Source organism: Danio rerio, chromosome 2 (assembly GCF_049306965.1).
Source record: "Danio rerio strain Tuebingen ecotype United States chromosome 2, GRCz12tu, whole genome shotgun sequence".
In the NCBI taxonomy this organism is placed as follows: domain Eukaryota; kingdom Metazoa; phylum Chordata; class Actinopteri; order Cypriniformes; family Danionidae; genus Danio; species Danio rerio.
Window position 1 is genome coordinate 60,467,979 of NC_133177.1, and position 16,257 is coordinate 60,484,235.

Here is a 16,257-nt window from a genome sequence, read left to right on the forward strand (position 1 = left end):
ATCTGGAGCTGTCAGCGATTCAAATCATGCCGTGTGAATTGAGTTTTGACTGAAAATAACATCAGCGATCACCTGCAGCCAATGAGAGAGCGGCATTCACTTGCGTGTGCGTGTGTGTATACCTGCTGCAGGCCAGCGGGAGGCTGGGGGAGAAGTTAAAAGCGCTCATTTTCGATTTATTTGGACCCACGAAATGGAGGAAAAACTAGTGGAGGTTTGACAGGACTCAGGAGCACCCGTGTCTGTTTGACGTTTCATACAGAAAGAAATTAGTTTATTATCAATGTTGGGGAGAAATGGCTAATTCCCTTTAAACCCAGGTGAGCAACCATGTACATGTTCTACCCCATTAAAGGCTTCTTTCTCATTATGTAGTTAATAACAAAAGATATACGACGTGTTTTTGGCTGTGCGACGTAGTTTGGACGAAGTTGTCTGTGATTCTTCCTATAGTAGTCATGCAATGTGAAAGTCCCTGTCGCCGATCCATCTTGCAGTGTAAACAACGCAGCGACGAAACGCTAGCCCAGATAGTCATGCAGTGTGAACACATCTGTGACACGACTACTTTGAAAATCATGCAGTCTGAACTCGGCATTATTTGCAAGTTTGTCCTCCGGAATTAATAACTAAAGAAAAAAATAGAGTGGGGAGAGTTTAGCTGATGCGGTTAACACAGTTGGGTCTGAACATCGCACTGAGTGGGATGTTTTGTAGTGTCATTAACAGCGTGAGTGGCGTAGCTTGTAAAACGCATGGCAACATGTTTTGACACATTCGAGCATGAACCCGGTTCGAATCCAGCGTCTGCTGAAGACGTTCTTCTTTTTTCCCCCGCTACATATCAGATTTTGCTACTCTTCATCACGAGGAAGACGAGTAGGAATCATTAATACGTCTGTGCATCATATTTTATTTGCACATTTATTGAATGGAAATGTTTCTGATTCACCTAAACAAATTCGTCTTCAGATGGTGTCTTTATAGCAATGTGCGTGCAGTCAATCGCTCTGATTACACTAGGCAAACTGGCGACCGCTGCAAATTGCACTTCAATGTTTGGCTGGTCAACTGCATGGTATGGAAACCTTGCATATCTGCTAGACATTCAGATGAACCCATCATACAGCTGCCATTACAAGGCTCAAAGATACTTTGTAGTGTGCAATTTAACACAACTGCCTCAAGGAGTTGCCAATGGAAATAAAACAGACACACAAGAAATGAACGTACAGTACGCCAGGCCAGGCATGAAGTTGGCATGGACAGACGCACATTCTCATGTTCATTTCATCGTTAGTAAATCCAAATATGAGCATGAAATCTGGCGTACGCAAAGTTTTTGTGAGTACGCAGCATTGATACATGAAGCCCCTGATCTCTTTGTAATAAAATAAATATAAAGGTTAAAGAGACTCTCAAACTTGATCATAAAATGTTACAAAGTGTGTGCAATGGTAAAGTGCAAACGCTGAACAATCAAAGCAAACTTTAAGGTGTGAATAATAATGATGCAGTAAACCTCCCACTCTGTAAATATAAGAAATTATGATCATCAAATCTGAGCTTTCAAGTAAAGGAACATCATTATGCAAATACATACTGCAACATTACAAATAGTGATTGGCATCATGGATGTGCAGCCAACAAATCTGCAGCAACTGTGTGATGCTATCATGTCAATATGAAGCAAAATCTCTGAGGAATATTTCCAGTTCCTTGTTGAATCTACGCCACAAAGGATTAAGGCAGTTCTGAAGGCAAAAATGGGTCCAACAGAGTACAAGTAAGGTGTACCTAATAAAGTGTAAACCTTATCAAAAATTTTTGGGATTAGCTCGTATACACCTAAAGGGATGCGTCATTATCCATATATGGTTCGCTTCACTTGGATTGTTTACTCTGGATTGTGTCCAGGAAACATATTATTGGGTGCACCTTTCACCTTCCCACTGTCCAAAAGCAGGAAATGTTGAGAGAAAGTAAGCAGTCATCTGTGTGTTGTGTTGGTGTGTCTCTCCGTCTGTGAGTGTGAGCAGTATAATGGCAGAATCCAGTGTTTCTGTGGCTCAGAGGGGAATCTGCCTAGTACACTGGAAACTCCTGGAGATCTTCTGCCGCACTGATCAGTGCTGTATATGCTATATGTGTATGCTGGATCAACACAAACACCATGACACTGTTTTACCTGAAGTAGAGAGAGCTGAAAAACAGGTAAGAACTCACTTATGCTCAATTATTAATAATGACTTTGTATATCGATAGTTTCGTACAGCGCACATACTTAAAACTGTATTTCTGATATTCTCTCCAACAGACATGTGTAATAGACTTTGGTCAGGGTGGTGTCATATTAATGATTGACTGAAATGAAAGCACCTAAATGAGGGACTAAAGCACAGTGTGTTCAACAGATTATTGTTTGACAAATGCCTTTTTCGAAGAATCCCAAATTTAGCATTAATTCAGCATACAGAAGCTACATCACAGAGCACGTCAGTCAATGTTCTGGAGATTGGGTTAATGTCATCCCTAGGGAAGAAATAACTCATAACACTACATGGAACGTGACACTGCAACACATTATATTAGGTATTTTCCACATTAAAAGTTGTTTTTGTCTCAATCATGCCATTTATAATTTCGTAGTGTTTTGTAAGGACTGGTAACACTATAACATAAACAATAAAAATGGTTTAAACTAAACTATATAGGACTAATTAGGTCGAACTCACAAGCAACTCATTTGATTAAGGTGTACAATATCTATATGTACTCTATTTGTTGCCAACAATTATTATTATTATTATTATTAATTATTATTATTATATTATTATTATTATATTATTATATTATTATTATTATTATTATTATTATGTTATTATTATTATATTATTAATAATATATTATTAATTATTATTATAATATTATTATTATTATTATTATTATTAACATATTATTAATTATTATTATTATTATTAATTATTATTATTATTATATTATTATTAATAATATATTATTAATTATTATTATTATTAATTATTAATATTATAATTATATTATTATTATATTATTATTATTATTATTATTATATTATTATTATTATTAATATATTATTAATTATTATTATTGTTATTAATTATTATTAATTATTATTATTATTTATTTATTTGTTAGTCTTTAAGTCTTGGCTCCTCTCCTGAAATAGCAAACTAATTTTACATCCTGACGTCACATCAGGCCATCAGAGAAGGGTCTGGCTGCAGACTCGGTGCAGTGCAATCTGAGCTGCATCCAATGCTTTTTAATCCGCTCACCTAACCCCACCCTTAACCCTACCCATAATAGTGATGTCACTCACTCCATTGAGTGCATTGTGTCTGACATTGCATCGCTGAGTGATGCAATCTCAGCTTGCATCATTAACCTCCTGTTCACCACCTGCAAGTGGAGCCGAAAGGAGCCGGTGCATTGCAAGGTCCTCGCTGCAGTCTGTAGTGCAATGATGTACTGGATCAGGTCCATTACGAACTGTACAATAACAAACATGCCAACATGAGTTCGGCTTAAGGGTTTGGGTAGGTGTAGATGTTAATAACACACAATGTAATATGTAATTTGAACAGGAACAAAAATATTTCTTCTTTCTAGCAACAACCACTTACAAATGGGTGTCCACTACATTTTGGACCACATCCAGTACTACAGGCTGCAGCGAGGATACATTGTAGAAGGTTAGTTTATGGTCAGAGCCATGCGTACTTGATCCTCAGACACTGAGACTGGCTCTTGTGACAGGGAATCTCACCTCATTGGGTGGGAAGGAGTCTGAGCTTATGCGGGAGGTTAAAGGAGACCGACTAGACATAGTCAGACTCACCTCCATGCAGTTTGGGCTCTGGTACACATCTTCTCAAAAAGAGCTGGGGCCTCATGTATCAACGCTGCGTACGCACAAAAACTTTGCGTACGCCAGGTTTCACGCTCAGAATTGCTCACGTTTGGATTTACTAACGATGAACTGAACGTGGGAATGTGCGCAGCTCCAGCTTTATGGCAGGCGTACGCACATTTTTTGTGCGTGTCTGTTTTATTTCCATTGGCGACTCCTGGAGGCAGTTGTGTTAAATTGCTCTCTACAAAGTGTCTGAGCCTTGCAATGGCAGCTGTATGAGACGGGTTCATCTAGCAGGTATATAAGGTTTCCATGCCATACAGTTGACCAGCTAAACATTAAAGCGCAATTTGCAGCGGTCGCCTGTTTTCCCAATGTAATCTGAGCTATCTACTGCACGCACATTGCTATAAAGACACTATCTGAAGATGAATTTGCATGCGTGAATCAGAAACATTTCCATTCAATAAATGTGCAAATAAAATATGATGCACAGACTTATTAATGATTCCTACTTGTCTTTCTCCTGATAAATAGTTGGCAAAATCTGATATGTAGCGGGGGGGTGGGGGGAGGTGGATGAGAAAGACTTCATCAGACGCTGTATTCAAACCGAATTCATGCTCGAACGTGTCAATACATGATCACATGCGTTTTTCGAGCTGCGCCACTGAGACTGTTAAGAGCACTTCAACATTTTACACCTATAAATCACACAATTTTTTTAAATTAACTCCGTGCGATGTTCAGACCCAACTGTGTTAACCGCATCAGCTAAACTCTCCCACTCTATTTTTTTCTTTTGTTGTTAATTCCGGAGAACAAACTTGCAAATAACACCGCTTTTCTCCGGTCTACCTCCGAAAGCAGCACCTCCAATTCACATTCTGTTCAAAGTTTCTCTTCTTGCTTGCTTTTGCCATTGCTTTTTGTTGGGTTTTGCCAAAGTAGATTTATTAGCATATTCATACGGGTGGAGGAGGCAGGGAGGGGTTTTGTGCTCGTGCATGTTGCGCTCAGTTTCACGTTCATTCAGATGTACAAAAGAATATACGTGAGATTCGGCGTAAGCAGTGTGTAAAGATAAAGTGCACATTCAACATGTAAAGAAATACACTTACTTGGCTAATTATACATTACATACGGACACATAATCATACATGTTCACATACGTTAACACCATACGACACATACCTCATTGGCCTCTCTAACTCAAGAGGAATAAACTTGAAGGGTTGCAGTTTCTCTTAAACAAACTTCTTTGCACTTCTTAAACCTTAAAAATGTGTTTTAACACAGCACCTTGTGACTGTACCACTTGTAGTGCAATGGAAGAATATCTTGATTGCAACAATGAAATAATTCCCAAGGTAAACGTAACAAGAAAAGGTTCCCCCCTCCCCCTTATAGTTTTAGTTAAATAACTTTAAATGAATTAACATGCATTAACAACAAATATACATGACTTATTTATTCTAAATGATTACTCTGAACATTTTAACTATTTATTGACTTTTTTAAATGTAAAGTTTATGTTTATAGAGTGTAATATATAAGAATTGCTTCTGACGGCAGCTACACAGTGTTTCATACATCTGAATTTTTTTCTGCGTACGCACATTTACAGCTTTGTGTGTACGCAATGTTTTAGTATGATTTCCACGCAAGTCTTCGTACATGAGGCCCCTGGACTCTGGAGTAGAAGTTGGTATGTCAGTGCTCACACAGTGAGAGGTGGCAGCCCATGTGAGCTTGCTTATAGCTGCCCAGTGTTGGGATATTTCCTGGTATATGAGAGGATCTCCCCTGTGAACCTCTAGTCTCTGGATGTTGTGGGGCTGTCTTGGTTGAGTACTATACCTCGGACTGGACTGGACAGCTGATGTGATAGTCCCCGTTTTTGAGAAGGTGACCTGACGGTGTTTTAAAGGGCATCACACTTCTCAGCCACCCTGAAAAAGTCTATGCCAGGGTACTGATACAAGACGATCAATAGCTCAACCCTGAAGGAACAATGAGGATTTCGTCCAGATGGAACACTGGAATAAACAAAATGCAGTTTGGAAATGGCTGAAGGGCAAATTCATGTTGCGATACCAAAACATATGCAATACCCTTTTGTCAATCGGGGTGTCATCATGCAGACCAGTTCAACTGTAAATGATTAGTTGGATGGAAATAGGTTGTAGACAACTGTTGCAAATGTTTTTTTTCTTGTACAATCTTCTCCACTAAAAAAATAATAATTGACTGTTTCAGCAACTTGAAAAAACATCCTTTAGAAAGAAATAAATGAGGAAAACAATTCCGAAACAAGCATTTCTGAACATTTAGCTGCACTAATGCACTTTACTGCATCCAATGTGTTTTCTCATGAACACCTAAAGAAAGTCCTGAGATTCCCATTCATAATCACGACTTTGCAGTGATGTTTGCTTTTAACTGTGAATCCTGCAGAGTCAGTTGAGGGAAACCCAGAGAAGTTTCCAGCAGACACTCCTGAAGAGAAAGATGGAGCTGGAGGAGCTGAGAGAGGCTGTGGAGTCTCACAAGGTGAGTTTGAGCAGAAGAACAGCAGCTGAAGAGGCCTTTCACACTCCAATGCTTCTGTGTGTGTGTGTGTGTGTGTGTGTGTGTGTGTGTGTGTGTGTGTGTGTGACAGCGCTCTGCACAGGCCGCAGTGGACCACACCGAGAGGATCTTCACTCAGCTCATCTGCTGGATTGAGAGAAGCCGCTCGGAGCTCACGCAGATGATCAGAGATGGAGAAAAGACTGCAGTGAGTGGAGCTGAAGAACGACTGGAGCGACTGGAGCAGGAGATCAATGATCTGAGGAGGAGAAACGCTGAGCTGGAGCAGCTTTCACACACAGAAGATCACATCCATTTCCTCCAGGTGACACACAGGACAGTGGAAGAGCATGTGGAGCAGAGATTGTGTTTGTGTGTCTTCAGCTGCTGTTTCTGTTGTGTCTGTGTAGAGTTTGCAGTCTCTCTCTGTCCCTCCTGGATCTACAGACTCATCCAGCTTTATTAGCAGCTCTCCACTTGTTTTTGATGAAATCGCTGAATCTGTGTCTCGCCTGAGAGATGATCTGGTGCATTTCGGCAGAGAGGAGATAAAATTGATATCTAGCAGATGTAAGCTCCATTTTTCCTAATGTGTATCATAATAAATAATGTAGAGCAGAATGCTTTATAAAAGATTCTAAAATTAGAGTTTAATATTTTACAGTATTTAGTTTTATGCATTTGTTTGTCTCCACAGTGAGCAGCATTAGCATCATTCCCACTCCTGAACCACAGACCCGTGAGCAGTTCCTCCAGTGTAAGTCACTCTGATTATTAGGGCTGTAACGATACACCAAACCCACGATTCGGTTCGTATCATGATTTTTGACCCACGATTCGGTTCGTATCACAATTTATTTATTTTTTTCGTGTGGGGTGGGAAAAAAAGAATTTTTAAAACAATTTTTTATTAAATAACATTTGAAAAATCTTTATAAACTGAACATCAAATAACAATATTAACTAAGCAAATTATTAACAATATAAATAGCCATATATAAAATAAATAAATAGCCAAAGCTATATCACTTTTGTTTTCTTTGTAACAAAATACTGTTGAAAAACCAAACAGAACTAAACTCCATTGTGTAGATGGTTCAAGCATGTTGAAAATTCTTTTTCAATCAAGTTCTCTATAGAAAAAGTAAATTAAATGGCTACTAGGGATGCTCAATTCGGTTAATTTTGCTAACCGACAACCGCAGCTCTCGGTTATTAATGGTTAGATGGGTCAGATTACTATTAATTTTATATTAAACTAATTGACATGTCTATTTTGTGTCTGACACATTAAATATTGCATTTTAAAATACTGATTTATTTTTATATGCTAGCATACTAATAACAGAACAGAACAACAGAGCATCTTCACACACCTGCAGTTTTAGCACAGAAGAGCAGAATAATCTAAATAAAATGAATAAAATAAATAGGACTGCCCTAAATTATTTTCGCTTAAATAATTAATTTATATTACAAAATGATAGGCATAGGCTGTTTTTTTCCAATCATATGTTTTTTTCCTCCGTCAAATAAAAATCGCAGACTTCCTCAAATCGCTCGCTCCACGGAAAATATGCATTTATTTAATGCCCCACTGTTATTATTATAATCACAAAACCTTTAACATTTTTAATAGAAATCATTATTTTAAAGATTATGTCTTGATATGGTTTCCTCTCTCTCCCTTGCGGATCAAGTGCGCGCGCTGCGTGATGAAAAGGCATATTGACTTTTTGTAAACAGTTGTGTTGTTTAAATATGATATTGCATTAATCTGCGTACATGCTTTATAAGCTGTAAAATTAAAAGTAAAGCCTATTTGTTGCGTTTATGACGCAGATCCAGGTCAACATCATTGCTGGTTAGCATCAACACGTCTGTATCAAACAGCAATATTCTTCTTCCATTTTTCTTCTTTGGCAAATGTGTCTGTAGGCACGGGTTATACGTTATCCTCCCGCAAGTTAAATATGTCTTGCAGTTGAACAAGGGGCTGAAAACAAGGCGCACCTCACTGCCTTTATGTTGACAAGGAAAAAAGAAGAGAAGAGGCGCTGTCCTCTTATGAAACGACTGAATCAGCTGGGTATCAATTGTGCAAAAGTGTTGCTGTCTGTGTTGTTACAATTGTAATAGTTAATACTATTGTGATATTCAAGATTTGTACATTCATACAGCTCTGGATAACTTAAAACAGCGATTAGACCTTCAGAGCGGCGTTAATGTGTCCTGAAGTAAAGCGAAACGGCTATAAACTCCAGCATGATAGAGTGATTATATGCAGAGTCATTTACCTTTATCTATAAATAAAGTATAACTATAGAAACTGTGTTCATCTTAACTGAAAGCTTCGTCCTGTTTCCTGGCCTCACGCATCGCGCACCTGTCAGTCAGCACGTAACATCAACTCCCAAAGGGTTAAACAGAAAGTGCACAGCACGGTTACAGAAAAGTTTGCGCTGTTATAATTCACTTACCTTTTGGCTAACAGTTACCGTACGTTCACACCGAAACCGGCGAGAGTGTCCAAGGTCGCTCTGGCCGCCCTGGCGACAACGCTCTCTGCCTTCAGCTCCTGCGGCGAGAGCGTCAAAACTCGCTACATTGATCTCGTACTTAAAGGAGCCGTTGCAGCATATCAGTTACATTCCTGCATAAAACATATTTCTAGCGTGAAAATGTTGCGCACTTCTTATCAAATTCATAAAACAATGGAAGATCATGTTGCGTGTGGTGTGGCTTTGCTCTATTTATCCAATATGTGTCCATATGTCTGAAATATCCTGAAGCAGCAGTACTGTTTTGTACTGTCACATCGCGTGAGATTCCCGCTTTTTTAAGATAAATTTGTATAATAAAATTGTAAATAATTGGAAATCCGGCGACCGAAATAATCAAACCCTTGGGAACAACTGTTGTCGGAACCAAAGTTCACAGGTCTGTGTTCTCTGAACTGCTATCAAGAGGTGGACGTCTTCATTCTGATTGCTTGCCGCCGAACCGCGTCATAGCTCATTACCATAAAGTTGACTTCATTTCAACTCTCCTCGACGCTCACGCCGGCGAAGATGCGCCGCGCTGCTCCTCGCCGCTTATCGCCGCCGGCTCTCATTGAAAATGAATGACTCCCGGCTACTTTGACGCTCTCGCCGCTTTCGGTGTGAACGTACGGTTACTGTTTCACACTGAGGTAACTGAGGCTTAATGCCTGTGCTCCAAACCACAAATCAAGTAAACATTAAACAAATAAACAACTTATTTCTCTCAAGAAAACCAAACTCGTTTGATTTAAGGGAGTTGAAAATTCTTCAGAGACACCATCATGTCAACATTGCAGTGAAAAAACGTGACAACTTTCCTTACTCTGCAGAGGAGTCGGGAGATCTGGTGAACGCCCATCCCTCTCTGCGCAACCACATTAACAGTGTGAGCAAAGCATCGTATATGCGCTGAAAATCCGGCCGCTTTGACAGCATTGGCAATGTTTCTGCCGTTGTCTGTTGACAAGCGGGGTTAAGTTGGTTTTGTTTTTGATATTCCTGACACATTCAGACGAGAGCTCCGTGCGAGCTCTCCCGGCTAAACGCATATTGCGAGGGCTTAAACGGAGCAGTGCTCGTAATGTCGAGCGGAAAAAAAAGTGTTTCCTCACATTCTTCTTCAATTAGCTCAACTTTTGCAGGCAGCACGCAAGACGTTATTGGAAAGGTAGTCACGGGGTTTGTCGCGATTCTCCCTTATCACATCGCGACGCAGGATCATAGATATGAGTGTCGCGATTTCGATTTCATATCGTGTATCATTACAGCCCTACTGATTATACTGAACACGTACAAAAAAATTTTTTGATTATTCAATCTGCACAAATCAATCTTGAATTCAGTCACTGTAGGTTTGGTTTTGGCAGAAAAACATTAGTTAAAACTGCATACTGATGACTTTGAAATCTTCTTTTATCTTTATTAGATTATCAACGGCTCACTTTGGATCCAAACACAGCGAATAACCTGCTGTTCTTGTCTGAAAGAAACAGGGTGGCTGAAATGAATGGCTTTGCCCAGTCCTATCCTGATCATCCAGACAGATTTGATTATTGGCATCAGGTGTTGTGTAGAGAGAGAGTGTGTGGACGCTCTTACTGGGAGCTGGAGTGGAGTGGTAATGGTGGATTTATATCAGTGTCATATAAGAGCATCAAGAGAAAGGGAAACAGTAATGAGTGTCTGTTTGGAAACAATGATCAGTCCTGGAGTTTGTTCTGCTCTCCTTATAGTTTATCATTCAGGCATAATAATATAAAGACTGATCTCCCTAAACCCTCCGTCAGCTCCTCTAGAATAGGAGTGTATGTGGATCACAGTGCAGGAACTCTGTCCTTCTACAGCGTCTCTGACACAACAATGAGTCTCATACACACACTCCACACCACATTCACACACACACTCTATCCTGGATTAGGACATAATAACCCTTCAAAAATGAAGATCTGTGATCTGACAGTGTAGATGAAATGTACATGAAATAGTATTGGGGTTTTCACATTTGATACATTTACTTTAAACATGAATAATTCATTAACATTAATTTTACCCATTAGCATTTACTGCGTTAAGGCTAACTTCAAAAGATATTTGTCAAACACTTTTTGTTTTAGGTAGGGCTGGGCAGTATTTCTAACCAAACACTATTGTCAATAACGATAATAAAATAGTTTGGTAGGAACTTTTTGTATGAAGCGCTATAGTTTTATAAAAGTGTAGCTGCTGAGCGCGCGCCAATGCAGTGCCAATAAGCTTAGGGTGTCAGTTGGTCATTTCCGATGGAGGTGCGTGACTTGCACGATGTGCACAAGAAGTGATGTGCACATGGTGTGCAAGCTGCGCGCATGTGACACACGCATTTTCCTGCCACACCTAGTTAAAAACATCTGGGGCCTCATGTACGAAGACTTGCGTGGAAATCTTACTAAAACATTGCGTACGCACAAAGCTGTAAATGTGCGTACGCAGAAAAAATTTCAGATGTATGAAACACTGCGTACGCCGAATCTCACGCATATTCTTTTGTACATCTGAATGAACGTGAAGCTGAGCGCAACATGCACGAGCACAAAACCCCTCCCTGCCTCCTCCCCCGTATGAATATGCTAATGACTATGCTAATGGAAAAACCCAACGAAAAAGCAACGGCAAAAGCAAGCAAGAAGAGAAACTTTGAACAGAATGTGAATTGGAGGTGCTGCTTTCAGAGGTAGACCGGAGAAAAGCGGTGTTATTTGCAAGTTTGTTCTCCGGAATTAACAACAAAAGAAAAAAATAGAGTGGGAGAGTTTAGCTGATGCGGTCAACACAGTTGGGTCTGAACATCGCACTGAGTGCATTAAAAAAAGAAATAGTGTGGTTTATATCTGTAAAGTGTTGCAGTACCCTTAACTGTCTCAGTGGCGCGCCTCATAGGACACATGTGATCATGTATTGACATGTTCGAGCATGAAGTCGGCTCGAATCCAGCGTCTGGTGAACTCTTTCTTCTTTTTTCCCCCGCTACATATCAGATTTTGCCTACTATTTATCACGAGAAAGACAAGTAGGAATCATTAATAAGTCAGTGCATCATATTTTATTTGCACATTTATTGAATGGAAATATTTCTGATTCACGCATGCAAATTCATCTTCAGATAGTGTCTTTATAGCAATGTGCGTGCAGTAGATCGCTCAGATTACATTGGGAAAACAGGCGACCGCTGCAAATTGCGCTTTAATGTTTGGCTGGTCAACTGTATGGTATGGAAACCTTATATACCTGCTAGATGAACCCGTCTCATACAGCTGCCATTGCAAGGCTCAGACACTTTGTAGAGAGGAATTTAACACAACTGCCTCCAGGAGTCACCAATGGAAATAAAACAGACACGCACAAAAAATGTGCGTACGCCAGCCATGAAGCTGCCGTGAAGCTGCGCACATTCCCACGTTCAGTTTATTGTTAGTAAATCCAAACGTGAGCGATTCCGAGCGTGAAACCTGGCGTATGCAAAGTTTTTGTGCGTACGCAGCGTTGATACATGAAGCCCCTGAACTTCTCTGAATGCCGCGAGCGCACTGCGATTCATGCAAGTAGAACTAACCGATCTGCTTCACACATTGTATGGAATATGACACAGTTGAAGTCTGAATTATTAGCCCCCCTTTGAATGTATTTTCCTTTTTAAATATTTCCCAAATGTAGTTACCAGAGCAAGGATATTTTCACAGTATGTCTGATAATATTTTTTCTTCTGGAGCAAGTCTTATTTGTTTTATTTCGGCTAGAATAAAAGCAGTTTTTAATTTTTTAAAAGCCATTTTAAGTTCAATATTATTAGCCCCTTTAAGCTATATTTGTTTTCAATAGTCTACAGAACAAACCATAGTTATACTATAGCTTACCTAATTACCCTAACCTGCCTAGTTAACCTAATTAACCCAGTTAAGCCTTTAAATGTCACTTTAAGCTGTGTAGAAATCTCTAGAAGAATATCTAGTCAAATATTATTTACTGTCATCATGACAAAGATAAAATAAATCAGTTATTAGAAATGAGTTATTAAAACTAATATGTTTAGAAATGTGCTGAAAAAATCTGCTCTCCGTTAAACAGAAATTGGGGAAAAAAAACTGTGCAACTAAATTCTGGAATGCTCTTCCCACAAACATCAGGAACGCCAGTTCTACCAGAAAGACTTTAGGAGGCAGAAAAACGTTTGAACATTTACTGTGAATTGTTTGCATGAATGTGAATTTGTTACGGTCCTTCCATAAAGTTCTTTGGCGTAAGCCCCGTATATAGTGCAGAACTCTGGATGAGCTGGCAGATCCTGCCTGAAGATGAAGGCAGGGCGAAGCCAACCCCCTGAGTGGAGACGAGGCTGACCTGGAGGTGGTGGTGGTGATGAGGAGGATGGAGGGAAACTTTCGCAACGTCACCTGAATACAGCGAAACAGATTGTTTAGATGAGCTTATACGCATGGCTTGCTTGGTTGTTATAGGCTGACGAGATAATTATTATGAATGACGTGACATCTCAGTCTTCCCGGTAGAACTATTGCAAAAGCTTTCCTTTCCCTGGACTGTTTTAAGAAACGTCCTAAAACTCATTGTTTTATTATTGCTTTCTTTTGATCTGTATTTTTTATTTTCTGTATTTCATGTTTCACTGTGTTCTGATGCTCTTAGCGCTTTGAGTCTGAGAAAAAAAATACATTTATTATTATTTTTATAATTACATATTTCAGTAACGGCAGACTAATTACCTGAGACAAACACTGCAGTGCTTTTTAATTCTCTCCATAAACTTGCATTGGAGCTGCAGCAATGGTTCTGTCACGATCACCAGCATTCTAACCTCCAGAGATCGCTGGAAAACATTCACACTCACAAAGGACTACAAATCTTCTGAATGCAGCGCCAGGCCCTCTGCAGCTCCACGCTCCAGGACCATGCAACGGAAGTGTACCTGGAGCGTGGAGCTGCGTTCAGCAGATTTGTACTCCTACATGAGTGTGAATGTTTTTCAGCAATCTCTGGTGGTTAGATCGCTGGTGATCATGACCGGTTTCTCTGTTTGGCATCCTCTGAGAAAACAGTCCTCTAGTTACGAGAGACGCCGTAGTAAATGGTGAAGGAAAGCATGCACTCACGCTTGTCACTTCAGGTCAGAATAACAACACATGTGAAAATGAGTGCCAGACAGCAGCAGTGAGGAGATTGTGTTAAAAAAGGATGTAAGGAGCTCACCAGAGTGGCTTTTTGGTTTCTTTTCTTGTGCACCAGCTCCCCTTCTGAAAGATTTTTTTTAGCATCGTGGGTAATGTAGTCATTCAAATTCACTATATTAATGTTCAGCATGTATTTGAATAATGGTGTTGGTTTCTTTACTTGAAAGCTTAGATCTGATGATCATAATTAGTTTTGTTTAAAGAGTTTGTTTAAAGGTTTACTGCATCATTATTTACACTTTACAGATGTTGGTCTAGCTTTACCATTGCACACACTTTGTAACATTTTATTGATCAAGTTTAACACTTATGTGTATTTTATTATAATCAGATCAGAGATTTAGTTTAAATATTTTAGTTTTTTACTATTAAATTAAAAATCTTTTAAATTTTGCTTCAGTAATGTTGGTAAATTAAAATGAAGTGGTTTAATAAATAAAAAAAATCCTAATATTCTTGAATGTGTTGTTAAAAATATTAAATAATTATCTATATTGAATGATATGAAACATGGCATTTTTTTTTTTTTTTTTTTGCGATATCGGCCAGCAGCACTAGTTTTAGACTTATTTGGCTATAGCATGTGAAAGGGAGACATAAAAATGATAGTAAGCTACAGGCGGTGTGTTGCATAATGTCTTGCATAATTCAACATCTATTGATTAACATGATATTAAATGGGCCTAACTTAGCTAGCAAACTCTGCTAATGTAAAAAAAAAAAGCTTAAAAATGTGATCTGTTTCATTTAAAAGGTTCAAGGGAACAAGAGGAAGATATTGATTATTAAAACTGGTATCTTTAAAAAAAACTCTCAGAGCATCCACACATGATGTTATCCTGTAAAAATAAATAAAATGCATTTCTTCTCCTCACAAATCTAAAGAACTTGATGTAACATTATTATTAAGCACTGCCAGCTGTTTAGATAAACGCAGCAGGTCACAGTCAATAATCATGAAGTCTTTATGATTACTTTAATCGTTATACTCATTGTGATCTTTGTCTTTCTGTTCCAGCAAATTTCTTGCATAGACATTAATCTAGATAAATACAAACAACGTACTACTTTTCTGTTGCATTTACAGATAATCAGAATTTAAGAGGTGTACTGTAACTGTTTATTTTTATAATTTAAATAAGCATATCCTATTTTTAAATGGGTGTCTGTGTGTTTTTAGTATTATTATTTGTTTTTTTTAATGTATATTGTCACTTTCTTGTCTGTTTATCATTGTTAAACAAGTATATATTGGTCTAATTAAAATTTTGGATTGCTCAAGCATAAAATAAGTTGTGTTTGTGTTGATCATTTTCCCCTGACACATATCAGTACTGGCAAAAAGTTGTTTATTAAAAAGCTGCATCAGCCTATAACAAAATATCTTATTTGCCATGTCTAAAGACGGTCTATGCCAGTTTCTATTTGAATGTTCTCCATTTATTTGATGATCCTCTGTCTATGCTCACAATGCTGCACTTTTAGGCGTATTTGTATCACGTTTCTCTGCATCAGTAAAAAAACAAAATACACTATGCATAAAATAACTGCCAACCACAGCAAAAATATGCAAGCAGGGTCTACAATGGTGACAAATAAGTTTGAGACAGAGTTTGGCTTGATATTTCAGCTTTTATTTATCCAAAGGTCAATGCAGACATCACTGATTTAGTCTAAACAAAGTGATAAAAACACACTTACTGTAATTCTCTCTAAACTTCTCGTCCTATAATGCTGAAGAGCATCAACTCAGCACGCGGTGCAGGGCGGGAACACTGTTGTGTAGGTGTGTTTCGGTGTGACATCAAAGCACCGCTACACCTATCAGATTGCCGAATGCTCCACATTCTAAATAGAACCTCTGGCGGTGCTTTGATGTCATTCTCCACCAATCGGTTTGCGCAGCGCCGCTTCAAGCAGAAACACGGCCTTTGATTGGTCTTCCTGTCACATGAAATTGGATGTTGCCAAGTCTAATAATTCCTTCACACTGACTAGAACTTTGCACTTTAATTTTTACTTTATAAAT

The 16,257-nt window shown here is 38.7% G+C and overlaps 2 protein-coding genes across 2 annotated transcripts in view; one reads left to right on the forward strand and one right to left on the reverse strand.

Annotated features, from left to right (window-relative positions):
- The window catches only part of ncana (neurocan a), a 248,356-nt gene that overhangs the window by 218,181 nt on the left and 13,918 nt on the right, over window positions 1-16,257 (reverse strand). The window lies entirely within an intron of this gene.
- LOC100006950 (tripartite motif-containing protein 16-like) lies at window positions 1,905-15,514 on the forward strand. Its single transcript, XM_001345507.10, has 6 exons — window positions 1,905-2,214; window positions 6,353-6,448; window positions 6,558-6,791; window positions 6,877-7,036; window positions 7,164-7,223; window positions 10,436-15,514. Exons 1-6 carry the CDS (start codon window positions 2,044-2,046, stop codon window positions 10,972-10,974), a joined length of 1,260 nt encoding a protein of 419 aa, XP_001345543.5. The 5' UTR covers window positions 1,905-2,043; the 3' UTR covers window positions 10,975-15,514.